The sequence below is a fragment of the Contarinia nasturtii genome, unplaced genomic scaffold, assembly GCF_009176525.2.
Source record: "Contarinia nasturtii isolate CC-2019 unplaced genomic scaffold, AAFC_CNas_1.1 Cnas_scaffold_1240, whole genome shotgun sequence".
Taxonomy (NCBI): Eukaryota; Metazoa; Arthropoda; class Insecta; order Diptera; family Cecidomyiidae; genus Contarinia; species Contarinia nasturtii.
The window spans coordinates 3,357,221-3,375,578 of record NW_022198581.1 but is presented as its reverse complement, the minus strand read 5'-3'; the positions used below and the strand labels follow the sequence as shown (position 1 = coordinate 3,375,578).

At 32.5% G+C, this 18,358-nt stretch overlaps 5 protein-coding genes across 19 annotated transcripts in view; 3 read left to right on the top strand and 2 right to left on the bottom strand.

Annotated features, from left to right (window-relative positions):
* The window catches only part of LOC116345040 (protein kinase C-binding protein NELL1-like), a 43,047-nt gene extending 39,894 nt beyond the window's left edge, over positions 1 to 3,153 (top strand). For 11 of the 12 annotated variants that reach the window (XM_031774060.1, XM_031774062.1, XM_031774065.1 and 8 more), the window contains one exon: positions 598 to 3,153. In XM_031774060.1, coding sequence (XP_031629920.1) covers positions 598 to 978 — 381 coding nt within the window. In that variant the 3' untranslated portion in view covers positions 979 to 3,153. The remainder of the gene's footprint in view (positions 1 to 597) is intronic. The other variant, XM_031774067.1, reaches the window with a different exon arrangement.
* A 751-nt stretch (positions 3,154 to 3,904) lies between these two features.
* LOC116345041 lies at positions 3,905 to 9,054 on the bottom strand. 2 transcript variants are annotated; one of them, XM_031774070.1, is made up of 13 exons: positions 8,961 to 9,054; positions 7,558 to 7,893; positions 7,367 to 7,475; positions 7,238 to 7,284; positions 6,977 to 7,164; positions 6,626 to 6,888; positions 6,424 to 6,557; positions 6,029 to 6,173; positions 5,633 to 5,950; positions 5,418 to 5,550; positions 4,832 to 5,343; positions 4,545 to 4,767; positions 3,905 to 4,482 (listed from the first exon to the last, which is right to left on the bottom strand). In XM_031774070.1, the coding sequence occupies exons 2-13, from the start codon at positions 7,825 to 7,827 to the stop codon at positions 4,146 to 4,148; spliced, it is 2,679 nt and encodes an 892-aa protein (XP_031629930.1). In that variant the 5' UTR covers positions 7,828 to 7,893; positions 8,961 to 9,054; the 3' UTR covers positions 3,905 to 4,145. The 2 variants fall into 2 exon arrangements, with proteins under 2 accessions (XP_031629930.1, XP_031629931.1); XM_031774071.1 differs by lacking the exon at positions 8,961 to 9,054 and adding an exon at positions 8,355 to 8,389.
* Positions 9,055 to 10,502: 1,448 nt separating this feature from the next.
* On the top strand, positions 10,503 to 14,101 carry LOC116345097 (protein charlatan). The gene is made up of 9 exons (XM_031774153.1): positions 10,503 to 10,817; positions 10,988 to 11,227; positions 11,293 to 11,657; positions 11,725 to 11,871; positions 11,935 to 12,109; positions 12,173 to 12,669; positions 12,736 to 12,891; positions 12,961 to 13,104; positions 13,184 to 14,101. The coding sequence occupies exons 2-9, from the start codon at positions 11,051 to 11,053 to the stop codon at positions 13,536 to 13,538; spliced, it is 2,016 nt and encodes a 671-aa protein (XP_031630013.1). The 5' UTR covers positions 10,503 to 10,817; positions 10,988 to 11,050; the 3' UTR covers positions 13,539 to 14,101.
* A 1,024-nt stretch (positions 14,102 to 15,125) lies between these two features.
* LOC116345099 lies at positions 15,126 to 17,136 on the bottom strand. Of its 3 annotated transcripts, none has more exons than XM_031774154.1 (7): positions 17,005 to 17,130; positions 16,763 to 16,916; positions 16,328 to 16,537; positions 16,017 to 16,240; positions 15,769 to 15,964; positions 15,528 to 15,692; positions 15,126 to 15,467 (listed from the first exon to the last, which is right to left on the bottom strand). In XM_031774154.1, exons 2-7 carry the CDS (start codon positions 16,794 to 16,796, stop codon positions 15,307 to 15,309), a joined length of 990 nt encoding a protein of 329 aa, XP_031630014.1. In that variant the 5' UTR covers positions 16,797 to 16,916; positions 17,005 to 17,130; the 3' UTR covers positions 15,126 to 15,306. The 3 variants fall into 3 exon arrangements, with proteins under 3 accessions (XP_031630014.1, XP_031630015.1, XP_031630016.1); XM_031774155.1 differs by having other exon boundaries at positions 15,528 to 15,686; XM_031774156.1 differs by having other exon boundaries at positions 15,322 to 15,467; positions 15,524 to 15,692; positions 17,005 to 17,136.
* A 394-nt stretch (positions 17,137 to 17,530) lies between these two features.
* The window catches only part of LOC116345072 (60S ribosomal protein L27a-like), a 1,139-nt gene continuing 311 nt past the window's right edge, over positions 17,531 to 18,358 (top strand). The window contains exons 1-3 of the mRNA XM_031774119.1: positions 17,531 to 17,590; positions 17,866 to 17,932; positions 18,028 to 18,354. Coding sequence (XP_031629979.1) covers positions 17,588 to 17,590; positions 17,866 to 17,932; positions 18,028 to 18,354 — 397 coding nt within the window. The 5' untranslated portion in view covers positions 17,531 to 17,587. The remainder of the gene's footprint in view (positions 17,591 to 17,865; positions 17,933 to 18,027; positions 18,355 to 18,358) is intronic.

The window sequence follows — 18,358 nt, the reverse complement described above, 5'->3', positions numbered from 1 at the left end:
TTGCACTTCAACCACAAATCATAAAAAATTGTGAAACATTAAATTCAAAACATGTTTATGGTAAATGAAAATATGTTGTTTATGTAATAAATGTGTATGTGTATGTGTATGAATATGTATATGTATATGTGTGTATCTCTCATACCAAATAATAAACTGTGAATCCCAAAATTTGTTTGCCTTTGTTTTTTGGCTTGTAATCGTAGTACGTTATATTTAATTGTTGATTTTGAGTATAAAAATCCATGATTTGATTGAGGTTTTTTGCTTTGTTTGGTTGTTTTTAACCTAATTGCTCTTATTGTATCTGTATCTTGTTCGGTAAAGTAAATTTTAAGTAAATTGAATTTCAACAATTTATAGTGTATATTCAGTGTTTATTTAGTGACGCTCGAATCCATTTTTTTATAGGTTTAAATTTCACAATATTGGATAAATAAATAACAAATATTCTCTATGCTGAAATTGCGTCATAACCGTTATTTTGTTCTTTAGTTAAATGAAATACGTATATATGAATTTGTAGAATAGATTGATTGATTTGATTAATAACATTTGTTCAATTATTATCCATTCATGTGTGCGTATTGAATATAGGACGGTCAGCTGTGCTGCAGTTTCGATAATAGTTGTAATGATGCTTTACCAAACACAAGATACGCTAAAACAAATCATTTTGTTCATAATGGTAAAACTTTGCGAACAGACACATTTTCTACAAGAAATATGGCGACAACGGGCGTATACCATTACAATTCATTTGTTCCATCGACCAACATATTGTCACCGGCATCGATACACCGGCGTAATCGAGGACGAAGTAAAGCATTTCTTAATCAGCGAACCATGTTCATCGAAAAATTGATTGACACAACGGTGACAACGTATTCAAACGATGAACGATCTTCTTATTCCGATGAGAGTGATAGAGATCTTCAATCATTGCCACATACCACATCGATAGCACCAGCGGCCTAAACGAAAAACAACAAACAAAAAAAAAACAAAACAAAAAAAAATAATATTTCACATTACTAACGCAACGAATTAACGCGTACTCCTTTTTTATGTATTGCTCAATCAACTCAATTTTGCAACATTTAAGTATTTATATCGATTTCGGCCTCTGTGAGAACACGAACACGATCTCGAATGACATGATTCAATTTTATTATTTTTCGTTTTCGTAAAAGATGTTTGGATTTTTATGACTTGTATGGAAGGCCACTTCTATTAGAAAATTATATAATGTGGTAACAAAAATCCAAAATTTTATGACAAATTGACAGGCTATGATGTTCGTAGCTTCAATCATTCGCACGAAAATTTAAACAAAACACATACACACACACAACAATACAATAGACTTAATGAAATTGATCCAAGAATTGATCACACATCCATTATAGAATTGACTTTAAAAGTATTTGCTAAATAATGCGACCGGGCATTGTGACGAAAGGAATCTTTGGTATTGCAACTTATTTAACGCACATGTGTCCAATTTAATTTTTTGTTTTCACTCAAACAAACAAACAAACAACAACAACAACAACAAACTCTAAATCTAGGCAAATAACTAAATAATAATTGCGTATTCGCAAGCGTAGAAAATATCAAGAATCACGCGAATGTTATTGCAAATGCGCAAACCATGGCGATTAACCCTAGAATGACAAAAAACATAATACAATTTTGTTATTGATAAATATTATACACATCGTAGACACTTCACAATTTTTATTGAGTGCAATTTTTAACAAACAAAAAAAAAACAACAACAACAACAATTTATTTAAGTTTTATCCGATTCAAGTAAATACAGGCGAAATGATTTATTTACTTTGAAGAGTCAACCGCGCATGGAACTAATTTTTTAAGTGTTTTTCAATAATACTTGGTCTGATAACTGATAGTAATTATACCGAATTAATTAAAATGATGTACAGATAGAGGCTCTACTAACTTAAATACATGAAATGAGAAAAAAACATAGACTTCTTTTTTTCGGTTGCTCATTGTCAATTACAAAGAGAGAAAAAACAACAAACAAACAAATATTTGTGTCAAATCATTACGGCCAGCAGCAACCAAATGAACTGATTGATTTTAGAATAGGCAAGACATTATGGGAATTTTATCAATTATTGAAATAATATTTGATTTTACTAGCATTACAGAGAAATATCCAAAAAGCAATTAAACAAAAGAAATGGAGAAAAAGAACCGGCATGAGGAGCTCATAGCCTCGTATACGACTACACACAGTCGACAATTTTAATGCATTTAAATCAAATTATAATAAAACAAAATATTGAAACAAACCAAATGGACATTTCTGCTCTTTAACTCTTTTGAAGCTCAAAACCAAGAAACAAATCTCTTCCTTCAATTTAGATACAATGTTTTATTTTTTCGTTGTCATATTGCGAATATGCGATAAATCACGAACATAGATATATCAAAAACCGTGTTTTAATCAACAATGGGACATTCCATAAAGCAAACAAAACAAAACAAAACAAGAAAAACCAGAACAATTGTTAGAATGTTGTATAACAGTCCACTCTACTTCATCATAAATAATTTTTTTGTTCTTCTGCACACTTGTTAGCTTCCCTAAAATTATAAAACTACATATATCGTGAACTATCCATATTGATGGAGTATGGTTTAAATTCCGGGAAACATTAACAACTTAATTAATCTGATGAAAAAAAAAAATACAAAAATAAACCACGAGAAATTGACACTGTTTATAGATGCAAAATGAATGAAATGCGGCATAAAAATTATGGATATTATATGCAAACACTATAATACACTCTTATACAATTTAATACATTTCTGGGATTTAGAAAATATACCGAAATACGGGCAATTCACTATATATGAATCCAATTTTTTTTTTATTTATTTAGCAAAACGTTAAGGTTGAAGTAATAATTATGTAAGACGCAAATTATCGTTTTGTTTTAGCTCGCCAATAGAATTTTTTCAATTATGAATCCATACATCCCCGATTGTAGCAGCTTATTTAATTGATTAAGAATCAAGCCTAACTCCTAGGAGAAGTCAAAAATGAAACAAATGTTCATGGTGGTATGACAATAAAATGTTAAATTTTCTTAAATTCCATCGGTGCAATGAAAATTGTATGTGTTTATTATTAATATTATATCGGATCATAATTGTGTCAAATTGTGATTGGGTCGTCAACAGCATTGTGAATATCGTTATTTTTCTTATTTTCAGTGACCAAGAGAAGACAGGTAATGTATGAATTTCATTTGTTTTAATGATCTTCGATCGATCTTTTGTACATAGAATGAACATCATCAAACTCTAGTTTACGATCTCTTACCAAATTCGCACACCATTGGTGAGTCACCAATAAGAAATAACGAGGTATACATTGTATACTATACACCAGAGGTCGCATCGAAACGTCAAAATCGGTCCGAGACCCGACCCAATTTCTTGTGTCCTTGTCCAAACCTGACTGGAGCCCGAACAGAAATTAATTTTTCCCGATAGCCGATTTTCTAAATTTTTCCAAAAGAAAAAAAGCTCGATATTCAACCAGAGATGTCTACGAACATTCATATTCGTATTCGTTCGTGTTCATTCGCGTTCGTCACGCGAATGGGGAAAACTTTCTACGAACGAATGCGAACGAGCACGCCGTCTCCCTTGACGAACACGAATAATTCAACGCTTCAGTATCATGATCGTCCGAAATATCCGAACACCTAAAGAACTCAGATCGATTATCTGGATCGATCCGAGCTTTTTTCGGGTCGGGCAGTCGTCGGTCGGAGACCCGATGATCCCTTTGGTATACTCAAAGTAGACAAAAGAATCGTTTTCTTTGGGAAGGTTGAAAATTGGAAAGATTCAATACTACGATAGAAATGGAACTTGTTGTGAAACTTCAACTTGAAACTTCACACAGTGCTTATTTATTGTTAACCAAAGAAAATACTAAATATAATTAGTTCTGTATTTCACCAATGTGAATTTCTGTAAAAATCCATTTTCGAAAGCATCTTTCAATGTTTTATAAAAAAATAGTTTAAAAAATGTATAGTAAAAACTATGGTGACCCTTTTGTGAAATCGGTTATGAGCTTAAAACGACATTGATTAAAATAATAATTTAAATTTCGGAATCAAAATGGGAATTGAAATACTGAACAACATTACGAACAAATTGCATAACACTTTTGATGTACTGCTATAGCATCCCAGATTTTCAAGGCTAATACTGTATTTGATTTCATCTGGGTATCTGCAACCCTCCTCGGTGCATTGGTAGCTATTTTGAGAGGTCGGTGCAGCCTGAACGGAAATATAAAGGGGTGGACACGTTTGAATCAAATAATGCCCATCACACGCATTTGAAAGATAGTAATCGTAGTGGTCATTTGATGGCAATTGTTTGCAATCAACATTCTCATTGGGCTGCGATGAATTGCTGAATCTGCAAATAAATTTGTTTATTTCAACGAAAATTACATGTAAAAATAGAATAACCAATTTTACCTTGGATGTTCTTGATATCGAGAAGTGCAAACAATGATTTGTGATTGATATCTACTTTGAACACGAACAACACCGCCCGACTGGTAAAAATAGTTTGGAAGCAATCGATAGAAATTCACACCGGATGGTTCCACATACTGATCGAGAGCGTTGGTGCCCCAATCATTTTGCGACCAGGTCCATCCATCGGTTGTGCAACGTGGATTTGCTACTTTCCTTGGCACTAAAATAACATTACATTTACAATTAACCGTTTACATTTAACCATATCACCATATTTTCATTACCAGATTGAATTCGTTGAATAACCGGTAAGGTGTACGAATAGATTTGTGCACTGCTATCGCCACCACTAGAGCTAAATGCCATCAGTTGAAAGAGGTCTCGTTGTTGATCGACAACATATCGAGCAAAGCGTCCAGGCGCACCGCCCGCCCAAAATAATAATGTCAAATCTGGTAGAACTTCACGTAGATTCACCAATTGTTCGACAACATAATTACTATCGCCTTCATTCACCGGAGATAATTGAGGTACAATCAGAGCCACAAATGAACGTCCACCAGCTTTTGATAAACTATTTTCTTCATTTAGTATTGTTTTGCCAATTGAACGAAGCTCCTTGATAATTGCCGCCAAATTAAGTCCGGTCGGTTGTGTTTGATGACTTGTTTGATTCCACAACTCAAAGAAGCTAGTGAGGCTATTTGTTGTATTTATTATAGCTGAACCGTCATTTGCATTATACAATGTGAATCGCGTTCCAAATCGATTTACATCGAGATTTGTCAAAAGTGCACTGCAACGCAACAGAAAACAAAACAAAAATATTTCATTGTTATTTTTTGTAAAAAAAAAAAATCTATTTCTTACGCGATTGCTGGCTGAACTTCCACAAATTGCCAATTGAAATCAATGAAAATGTGTATATCGGATGCCGTTTTTGTCTCTGGTGTTGGATTTAATGCCGACGAAGCATCACAAACAACATCATTCAATCCTTTTTCTGAAATAATTTTGCAAATAATTGAGAATGTTATAAACACAATTAACGATTTGTTGCTTTCACTCGAAAATCTGACACTCACCCACATAGGATATCAAAGCTTCGGTTGATGATGTTGAGAAACTTTTAATACTTTCGTTACTTAATGTAACCTCCAGTTGCATTTCAGGATCCAATACACTGCTGAAAGCAATCGTTTGACTTTGTAACTGATTTCGTTGGACATAATTTTTGAACAATTCACGTCGGTTGCATGATCGAAAACTGGATGAAAAAACTCCACGCATTGAATAGTACATATCCAAAAGTTGACTCAACTTCAATTGGGAAGTTTGTCTTCGCCATTCAGCTATATGTAAGCCCAACACCAAACCGTCTATACCACCGCGAATTTCTGCATCTGTTTTTCAAATTGTTGACGGACCAATGGTTATTAAATTGAATTTTCGAAGCGCAAACAAATAATTTGACGACTAACCAGTCATTTCAAGACGTTCACGTTGTGTTAAGAAATACCAGTGTGGAACAGTTGTAGAATTCCACGCGCCTGAAGCACCCACACTGATGTCACGTCGACTTGCAATTGGAGCTTGTAGCAAAGTCACTTCAGATAAATCTCCAGACTAAAAAAATAACACATCTACATATATTTGACAAATTCAATTGTTGATTTGGCTTTAAAGTATCGGCAAATTGGCGGAATGTTTTTAAATTCTCTATCAATGAATATACTCTATTTATATACCAATTTCAAAATAGTTTCGTTTAAAATCTCTAAAATATATTAATGTGAATGGAATGAGTAAAGAGACAAATTTTACGAGGTTCTTTAAAGAGCAAATAATTATCATTAATTATGGTAATTTTGCATACCAAAGTTGCAGCCCATCGGTTGTCTACACTTAATTGAATCTGTTGCTGGTGACGATGTCGGTGAGCATAGTTTCGCGTAAGTAATAACAGTTCTCTTGTCGCTACATTTTGCTGAACCATACCAGCCGCGATTCCTACATAGAAATACATAGATAAAAATATGTTTCATTGTTGACAATTGTCGATCTTCGTGAATATTTACCAGCGATCAGAGGTCCAGCAGCTACAGCGCCCCATGTAGTTCTAACAACACCATTTTCCACAGGACATTGGCTGATCGCATTACTGGCTACATCAATTAAATCCCGGATTGATGGTTTTTCGTCGAATGGGGTTTCGTGTTCCCCATAGTCATCCTCATAATCGCCTTCATCGCCGTCATCATTTTCATATACTTTTTGTGTTGTTGTTTTGATGCGATGTTGTCTTCGATAACTTTGCCTTCGACAGCGTCCTTGATCATTCCTTTGAAATTAAGAAAAAATAATTTAGATTTAAAAAGTAGATGTTTTTTACAATGAATCAATTTTCAATAGTATTGAATATGTCTTACTCATCAGTCATTTCAATATCGCACAGATAATTGCTTCTCGGAATTGAGCTATAACGTTTTCTGCGCGACAGCTCATACGATTCAAATATTCTTGATGATCGAAACTGTGCAAGTTGTCCACATCTCGTTGACTCATCACCTCTCACTTGAGTCTCGATGGAACTTGATAAAAGGAAATGTAAGGTGCACTAAAACGATTTATAGGTTATTTAATTATTTTCAATTTGTTAGGAGATATTAAAGAAAAACAAGGCTAAATACCCGTTCAACCACCGATAGCGTATTATTTGGAAAATTTTGAGCATTGCCTGGAATTGATAACAAAAATGATCGATAAAAAATGTTACAAACGTTGCAAAACATTAAACATTCTTCAAATTTTTCGATTACCTGGTATTAAACGCGATAAAAGCAAACGATGCTTGGAAAACTGATATTCGGATGGACTAAATGGTAAAACAGACGGATGATAATTACGTGAAGCACGTTTAATGCCATCCTATGCATCAAAATCACATCATAAAGTATAGAAATTAACATAAAAAGAAGAAAAAGCGTAATAAAAGTCTTTAAGAACATACCATACGAAAACGATGCAGAAGCGCCACAGAAACTTGTCGTATATCTTGAGTATAGTCGGGAGAATCTTCAATCTTTCGAATTAATTCAATGAGTGTGTCAATTGTGGCTGGTAGACGATTGTCTCTTTCATAGATTTCCGCATTTTCATAACATTCAGCAAGAGAATTTGGTATCCGAGTCTGTGCATTTTCTTGGCTATGTACAAACTGCAAGTGAATGGCAAGCACAAGCCCAATGCACGTCAAATGACGCAACACCTCGAACGACATTGCTCACCCACTGATGAGTAATTGATTCTGGTTAATCAGCAGCGATATCTGATGAAGAACTAAAGACTTCAAATAGAAAATAAAATAAGATTTGAAGAGTACAATTTTTTTTAAAATGAAAATGCAGAAAGACTGGAAAAATCACTTGATCATTGAATTCTTTGTGCGAAATATTTTTTGAATTCATTCATGACACAAACTATGTCTATTATTTGCAATCCACTTTGGTGTTCTAAAAAATATCATCTTTGATATACGCCGTTCGACAACCTTCTTACATTTGTTTAAAACACTTTACGCTCTTATTGAAAAGCCCTTTATATCAAATCAACTATGGCGTAGTACTTTTTATAGTTTCTCATTCCCCTACATTTTTTTGTCATTTTGCAATCAACGTATTACTCATGCGATTGGGAAATTATTGTGAAAATATTTTAGGTGTACTTCGGTAAATATGATAAGAGAATTTTATGAAATCAGATAAGATATGATGTTTTCGCCTTAATGGAACACATATTTTTACTCACATATTTGAAACTACATAAATCTGTGCTTATTTTATTTGTTCGATTTATAAGTTGACAGTCAAAGAAACTAAATCTATTGGGAAAGGTATTGAACACGTTCTGAATGTGAGTAATCACATCGTTTCAAAAATTACAAAACAAACAAACACCAAGTATTGGGTTATTTCTTATCTTATCGACAGAGGAGAGAGCGAAATACTTGTTGTCTATAAACGCATTATTTCAATTCGTAAAATTATGTTGTAGTAGAACAAAAACATTCGCGTATATTCAGCAAGTTGCTATTAGAACAGATAATCATATCCAAATCATCATTTTTTTTTAAATTAAATCAACGACAAATATATATTCTTATTTTAAGTAAATCTTCATGAATTCCATGATTTTATACACACGTTCAAAGGTGAACTAACATTGAATTAGGTCAACTTATATTTATGGAACAACAATGTCATTTTGGATAGTGTAAAAACTCTCACTATTTTTTTCGAATGATCGCACAAATATAGATATCACTACTTCAAATTACACGAATCACATTTTATTACATATTTTAAAACTACAGGTAATGTTTTTTTGGTATCAGAAATGCCAATTCTTACTTACGCGCAAATGAAATTGAAAGTGGCAATTTTTCTTCAAATTCAAATGTGAATTACCAAAAAGCTACAACAAACTCTTTATAAGCGCGCTGGCAAATATTCGACTGAGCAATTCTTTTCGACAATACCACACCTTACGAACGTTACAATCGTTATCGCATACAAAATTTGATAAGATAAAAAATCGCTATCATAATTGAAACGAACAAATAATCCGATCTTGGAGCTAACACACAAAAAAAATATGCGGTCAAATCAAATGGAGATGCGACTATTAAGTAGTGTTCGGTCCAAAACCTCATTCAGGGTCATATTTTCATCATTTTTAGGATTCTGTGTTCTAAAATTCACCGCATTCATAGTATATCATCAAATAATATTTCTTTAACAAGAAATAAAATAATATTCTTGACGTAAATGTTTTATAATAATGAATTCACATTCGTACACTGTGAATTAAATACTTGATTTTGACGCTTATGCGGTGTGATTTTTTTGTGTGTGTATACAATGAATGTTGAAATGATTGAATGGTACGTGTTGACAGGTTTCCGGAGTGAGCCATGATATATTTTTGCTCAAATTTCCAAAAATAATGTATGCATTTCGGCCATTGATGTTAATTCGTTTATTTTTTTTTCAAACATCATGATCATCAAATGTGAAAATTTGTGGAAAATTGTCATTTTTTACTTACACATTCAACAGCTTGAGATTTCAATTTCAATGGAATGCCATTATCTTACCGTCCTTCATTGAATTATAAAAAGAGGTGCATCATTTCAAGTGACCTCATCTAACATAAAGTTCTCTCGCATTGTTGTCTTTAAAACGAATGAACTATAAAAGATTTGAAAGCATGGTTTTGCCACATAAACCTTAAAAATAGCATTGTTCATATTTTATTTAAGATATATACATTTTTTTGATTTTTTCTTGAACTCAGTTCGGTTCGAGTTTGGATGCCAAGAAGCTCAAACATGAATCTCTGGCTGTGACATACTTTCTCTTTTTGTTTTCATTTACTTGTTTTACAACATGCTTTGATATTCTGAGACATTTTTTTATTAAATCTTCTCTCAGATCCTTCTAAATTGTTCGTCCTGCCAAAAGAAAAAAAAATATTTTTTATAAAACCACTTAACCAAGATTATATTTTTCAAGTTTGATATCCTTAGTACCGACATTCACCGCGAAAATTGATATGATGTGCACAATATGTTATATCAGACAGTTGCAGGATATATTTCCTGGTGTTCGACTAATATAATACATTTATTCCAACTTTTTTGACTGTTCTTCCTTTTTTTAAATTTCTACATAAAGTTGTTGAACAATTTTTCCGGGGCATAAACATTTTAATTTTCATGCATCAAAAACTTAAAAAAAAAATCATATAAAAAAGCTATATATGAGTGATGAGTATATATATTTAACATTCACAGTACATTGTACATTCACGGCATAAGAGCGACCCCATTTAGAACAAACATCCACTCACATTTACTCTTGCATTTGACGCATTTTCCGTTTGTTCGTCTGTGTGCATGTTGTGATTTAAGCAGAATGGGGGATAGAGAATAATCGACTGTGTATATGTGTTCAATTTCATTTAGAAAAACGGCTAATGAATTGAGAAAAAAAATGTTGTACATTCGTATTGTGTAATCAAAGTCGATAAAATGATATTATTTGGTTAAAATATCTAAACATTTCTAGTGAATTCTGTTGAAAAAAAAAATTATCAAATAAAGTGAGTGAAAAGAAGAAGTAAAAAAGAGAAATAATGGTCGGCGGCGGACAATAAATTGTGCAAATTGCAAAACATGGGGTAAACATGGATGAATCCGAGAAAGAAGCGGTACACAAGAAATCATATTAATTATTGATTTTTCCACATGTGCGTTCAAACGACGCAAATCGTATTCGATTGCTGTTATTGTATTGAATGCACTTGTTATGTGAATAAAAACCGAACAATTTTTCAATTAAAATTATTTTCATCACATGTTTACGAATTAATATTTGCAGGTGGTTCTTCATGAGATTTTTATTTTAAAGATACACGAAAACTATTAAGGAACACTTAAAGTGATGACATCGACATTAATTACGAATTCTCAAGCATCAGGTGTGGAAGCTTATGAAGATATGTTTAAAGAAATCACTCGAAAACTATACGGTGAGGAATCAAGTCAAAACGTTCAAACACCAGTCAATATCACACCAACAACACCAGTTTTAGATGCTGAACGGTCATTTTCAAATTTGGTAAGAGCACACATTTATTTCACTGTACAGATGAAACATGAAAAACTAAATGCAATTGAATTCAGTTATCGGATCGAACATCCACCGGTGAATATGAACATGGTGTCGGCGTCGAAAATGCTGGTCCACTCAAAAGTGATGATCATTTAACTGCATTTGGATTGGCATTAATGCAAAACGGTTTTCCTACGCCCAATGCAATACTAAACAGTCACACATTTCACCAGATCAATAAACAAAATCAAACGAATCCATCTGCATCAAATACGTTGAACTCATTTTCCAGCAATTTGAATTCTGTTCAAGGACAAAGTAATACTTCGAACGAATTAAATTTACAAAAAACCACACAACACGGAAACGAATTGAATGCCTGGATATCCAGTACAAAGTGTGAATCATATCAAAACGCACATCAAAAGCAGTTCAAGTATAAATATGACATATATGTTTGCTAAAGAAACACTTTATTAAAAAAAAAAAAAAATTGATTGTAGGAGCAAAAAGCAGGACATAATGATGACATCGTCACAACATTTGATAAATGAACCATTAAAATCTACAAATGATATGAACGGTAACACTGCACAAAGCGGTCAAACACTTCAGAAACGTTACAATTGCACAAACTGCACATATTCCAGGTAAAATAAATTTAAAAATTTGCAACAAGTTTTTATTCGTCTCTTCTTCTCTTTTTCGTTTAGTGATCGACGAGACCTTTTCACGCGACATGAAAACATTCACAAAGATGATAAACCATTTCATTGTTATGTGTGTTTAAAGCAATTCAATCGTGCCGATCACGTGAAAAAGCATTTTTTGCGAATGCATCGAGGTTTAAATTATGATATTTGTCGCACCAAAAGATCATTGCCTCAGGTAAAATACGAAATCAATAAACTGAATATTTCAAATATACATTTTTATCTCATTTTATTGCAGCAAAAATCGAAAAAATCAAATTCATCGGGAGCCGGATATAATAATACAAGTGACATGATCAATATATCGTCTAATTTTCATGCAACACTACAAAATTCGAATGTCGAGCAACCATCACAAGCATCAATCATCGATCAAACAAATCAACATTTGAGCAATACATTCCACGGAGGTGGTACCACATCAACATCAAATCATCAAAACCAATCACAGCAATTGAATGTAAAAGTGGAGAAAAACACCGAAAAACCGACAATCGTCGATAAGCGCTTTATGTGCTGCTATTGTTCGTGGTCGGGCAATGATAATTGGGGATTGAAACGTCATTTGAATACACATACCAAGCCATTTGTTTGTGTGCTGTGTGACTATAAAGCGGCACGAAGCGAGCGATTGGCCACCCATGTGTTGAAAGTTCACAATAAAAAAATCTGCACAAAATGCAACTTTTTGGCGGAAAACCAAAACGATTATAATAACCATGTGAATGATGCACAGTAAGTTTATCATATTTGAATATATTTGATTTGAATTCGATTAAAATGAATAATATCATTTAATAGCGCTAATGACACAAGGTCCCATCGAAATTCACAAGTTACTAATACATCCGATACCCGATCACCGGCAAACAACATTTTACGGAATACAAACAATAGCTTTGGCGAAAGCAATTCATTTAATGCTATGCAGAGTGGATCGTCCAATCAGTCAATCAAGTGAGATAATATTTGTAAAGCCTATTCATAGGTGACCGATAAATAAGGAAACTCTTTAAATCTATGTAGCAATTGGCGTTTAATGAACAACACTGGTCCACCGGATATTGCCAAAACAAATGGAAACAGTAATAGTAATCAAAAGCGAGGTGCTGAACGACTCTTTCAATATTTTGAAGCTGGCGACAGTGATCCGGAAGAAGATTATGCGCGGTAAATCACAATCGTTTCATTTTGATGGTGTACATTTTAAATTAATACTTACTTTCTTTTTATTCAATTTTTTTTTTAGTCAATTGCAAATGGCAGCAATAAGTAGAAATACAGCAGCAGTGGCGCAGGATTTTCATAATGCGGGGGGTGGAAATCAAACATTTCCAATGTGCGAATTGCATATTTATGATAAAAACAGTAAGCAACAGTCAGTCAACGAATTTTTAAGCTCAAATAATATCAAAATCGATGCACACACAACTGATGTGATGTTTAATCAAGAATCGTTGATCGAGCAATATTTTACAATTTCACCTCCCGCTAAACAATTTGATGAAAATGAAAAAGAAAACACGCCATTTTCAATAACGATGCCTTACAAAGTCCCATCCAATGTGTACTACAGTTTGGATATGGATGCTCGAAAATTTTAATCATGTTCAAACAAAAAATAATTACACGGTTGATGCGTCGAATTTATCCAACACCAGAGTTTATAAGAATTGACCAGATTCACGGCAGCCGGTTAAGTTAGGCTAAGGTGCATTTTATCATCAATAAAAAAAAGAAAAGAAATGCATCTATCATATTCACAAGCAGTTGTCATTATCATTCAATTGCAAAATTGAATTTTATATATTCGAACTAAAAAAAAAGAGAGAATACATATTTTTTGATTGATGGCAAGAAAATAATCAATGCAAATAGTAGCTGTTCGGTCAGTAATTAACAAGCACATTGTTTTTGTAAATAAATCAATCAATAATTTGGAATTGCACAAAAAATGATGAAATTTTATTTGCATTAAAATTAGATTTTCATAAGAAGAAAATGATGTAATCGAACATGAGGCATTTGTGTCATTTAAAATAATTCTGGAATAAGTGAATAACTTGTGTTTTGAAAAAATCCAACATTTCTCCATTCTTCACAAAATCAATTGTTTCTTTTCTTCTGCTTACAATTCTATTTCAAAACAATGCACAATTTCAAATATCTAAATATATGTATGTATATATTTAAGTCTCTATGCCAAAAAAAATATCTATGGACATGAATATTAAACGTGTGAATAAAATATGTTTACTTTATGTTTTACTTTTTAATTAAAAGCCGAATAAAAAAATACGACCATCTCTCCGTCAGAGTCCCAAGTAAACTTTCTTATAAACTTATCCACTAAAGGTACTTTCAAACTCAAATACGTGTCATTCAGTGAGTTTTTTTATTACTCTTTTTCATTAGCTATTTTTTTGAGCCGAGCACAACAATTTTTAAGAAGACAAAAACTCTGGACTTATCAGGATATTTCGGGTTAATGAACATCCACAACAAATATTATAGACGTATTTTCCATCATTTCGACAGACATTTTTGCTAGCATTTTTGCCAATCCTGCTTTTCAAATATTGCACGCTCTGAGTAAAACACGGTATTCATTAAGTGTGAACGAGCTATGGAACTTAGAAACCACAACATAAGACCTGTCACTTAAATGAATTGTAATGTCTTGAATGTAAGTTCTTCCGAAATTGAAATATGATAATATATGTGTCCGTAAGAATAAATATGGCAATACAAAAACGGAATCTGAAGAACGTTACATAATTTTTTTTGATTTTTCAACTGTACCCATGCATGATAGCACCTAATAGAGGTTTAAACTGAATTTTTAAGTTTCTGATCGAAAAAATTAAAAATTGAGGGGTGAAGACCCCAGGCCTGAGGGGAGGGGGAGGGCAGCAAAGAAGAATTTTCGGAATCGATATGAAATCTGCATCTCTACTGCTCGATTGAGATAAATATTGTGATAAGAACTATTTTTGGTGAGTAAGATAACGAAACGAAAAATAATGAAATATTAATAATTTCGGTAACTGAAGAAAGTGACTTAAGACAAGGTTTTAGTGTGTGATCGGTGGTACGCAGTAGATAGTTAAGGTTTTTATGGTGTTGACACGCATTTTGTTTGGAGTATGAGACACAATAATATAAGGCACAATTAAACTAATAACATACAATTATTTTTAAAATGAAGATTTTTGTCTGAAATCTTTAAATTACAATCAATCAAAGATATATTTACATATAAATAAGTGCACTTGTTTTTGTTTTGTTTTTTTCAATGTGTTCTTCAACGTATACATAAAAGTGTAATACTCTCTTGTCTCTCGAATAGTTCAATTAACGAAGGCACGAACATCAATCTTCGATTTTCACATAGACTTTTGATCGTGAAAATATTTGTATGGAATTGTCTAGTTGCCTCAGCTCTTTTTCAATTTCAATTTGTCGATTTCGTATTCGCAATGTTTTTGATGTCAATGACATATGGTTTAATTCATCAATCAGGTCCTGGTATTCTAAAAATTAAAATCGACTTTTTAAATTGAAACAGCTCATTGCAAATATGACTAACTCACTTTTTTGAGCAATATTCAATGATTCGAGGCGTTCAGATTCGGTTAGAACAGTATGTCCTGGCGGACAATTTACGTCAACTAGAGACATGAGACGACTTCGTTCTTCTTCTCGAAATTTCATCTCTTTCAAATACTTGGGAATTTCACCTTTGCGATAGGCTGAATTTAAAAACAAATGGTTAAATTGATAAGAGTTTCGCTTAAAAATGATTTAATTTTTTTTTGATTTTACGATATTCACATGAGGGTACAACTGGTTTGCTGTTATCATTTGCACATATCTGCAGACTGTGTTCACATCGAGTACTAAATTGATGAATGGGTCTATCAATTTCTGTAGCAAGCGTTTCCCGTGCTGCCGAATTTTTTGTCTTATTCTGTTCATCAAATTGGATTAGCACCTCTTCCGTTTCACCACCGTCAACATTTTCCTGATACTGAACCAACAAATTAATTATAAAATTCATAAATATCAAAAAATATACCAACCTTTTCAACATGGTCTCCTTGATCTTCACTGTCTACATGCTGGCGCGTACATTCATATTCAGATGTAATTTCGCTTTTGTTGGTTTTATTTTTGCTAATCGATGCCGATGGTAATCTGATGATAACATCTTTTAGAAAAAGTTCATCGTCAACCGATTCCGTTTGGCTGTATGCATCACGACTTTGAACACTAAGCGGACGGATTTTTTCACCATGATTCGAAACTGCAAAATAAACATATATATGCAAATCACTTTGCGTTTACTAAAAATGTTATCACGGTTTGAGCCAATTAAAATGAGGGTCCTTACTATTTTCAATGCTTTTGCTTAATGCAGCAATATTCTTGACCGAATTTGATGACGATAAACGAAGTCGACTGTGTGACGTTGATCGAATTTTTCGCTGTTTTTTCTCGAAATCACCTGTATCGCTTACTTGATTAGGATTATGATTGCGTCGTTGCATTAATTTTAAATTTTTCACATTTTCCTTAATAAAATCACGTTTTGGTGGTTCTTCTGTTTAAACAAATAGTTTGATTGAAAACAAAAAGAAATCGAAAAATTGACATTTTTGGTATGTAATGAACCTAATGAATAGTTTATGTTATCGATTGATTTTCCATCCTGTTTTTACATTACATTCATAAGTGTATCTAGGCAAACTATTGGTTTGCTATGTAGCATTATATGTCAACAAACGGAAAAAAGCACATTGCATATATGTTTATTTTATCTACTTACTGGGCCTGGGAAATATTCCTCTTAATGATTGCATTTTTCTATTCTATAAATATGAATTTCCATTCAGTATAAAATTAAATTTCCTTGTAATACTCAGTAATTTGATGTAATTTATTGAAAATCCTCCAAAAATAGACTCATCGTTTATTTGATTCTGTATTTAATGTGATTAAAAAAATAAATACGTTTAAAAAAAATAAAAATTGATATTAATAATGTTTACAAAAATCGAAATCGCGTACAAATTTCACATTCAGTTACGAGTTATATGTTTCTGTTATTTGATCGACAAACAAACATATAAACAACTCAGGCATGCACGCATCTCAAGTCCTGTTTATATGTCATGTATACGAAAAGGAGTAAAACGCTCGTAAAAAATGAATGCGTTCAAAAATGAATCAATTTTTTCAAAGTTATTTTTATGATGAAAAAAAAGCGTTTAAAAAAAATCTTCGTATTTAATTACTCTCAATCATCAACAATTTGGAAGAGTAGATGAAGAATAATATAAAACAGTCGAATACAAAAATGTTGACAACATTATTTTTGATTAAACATTTAAAATGTGAATGGAACAATAAATTCTATAAAATATAAAAATTTAATTTAACGCAAATCAATGTGGTAATTGTGAATGATTGAAACAAAAAATCGGAATAAATAAAACTGAAACCGAATTTTAAAATGAAATAATTTTTTACGTTCAATGAAATGGCGACTTGAGTTTGACAACTCAAATGGGATGCATTCAATTCCGACACGTCGAATGTAATGTGAAAGCTAGATTAGTGTTCACGTTTCTCTTTTATTTGAATTCTCAATATGGTGAGTACATAAAAGTAATATTTAACTTAAAAATCGACTTGAAAATTAAAAATGGACCAATCGAAATCATCTCAACCTATTGAAAATCAATCGTTTTGCATTGAGATAATTAAATTTCGCAGTTTTTTGTGGATTTTTCTGCAATGTGTTTAAATAAACAAGTGTTATTAGAGCCCGAGTTTACGGATACAAAAACACACATGTTTCAATAGAGTCCAAGTGTTTTGATCACTCAATTTTTTTCGAATCAATTTAATTTGGGATTTTTATTTCAGTCGAACATTAAGAGAAAGAAGACCAGAAAGCTCCGTGGCCACGTCAGTCATGGACACGGTCGTATCGGTGAGTAATTTTTTAAAATATTTATTAATTTAAAAAATGTTTACGAATTTGAGGTTATGTTTTACTAATACACAATATTAATATTTGCAATATAGGCAAGCACCGAAAGCATCCTGGAGGTCGTGGTAATGCTGGTGGTATGCATCATCACCGTATCAACTTCGACAAATACCATCCTGGATACTTCGGTAAATTGGGTATGAGAAATTTCCATTTGCGAAAAAGTGCAAAATTCTGCCCAACAATTGGATTGGATAAATTGTGGTCGTTGGTTGGAGACCAAGCCCGCGAAAAATGCCGCAAAGACAAAGAAGGCAAAGTTCCAGTTGTCGACTTAGTCCAATTCGTAAGTTTTTTCTTTGCATCTGTAAATCATTTTATTTTGACTATTTTTGTGATGAGATTAAACAGTTTAGCGACTGGCGG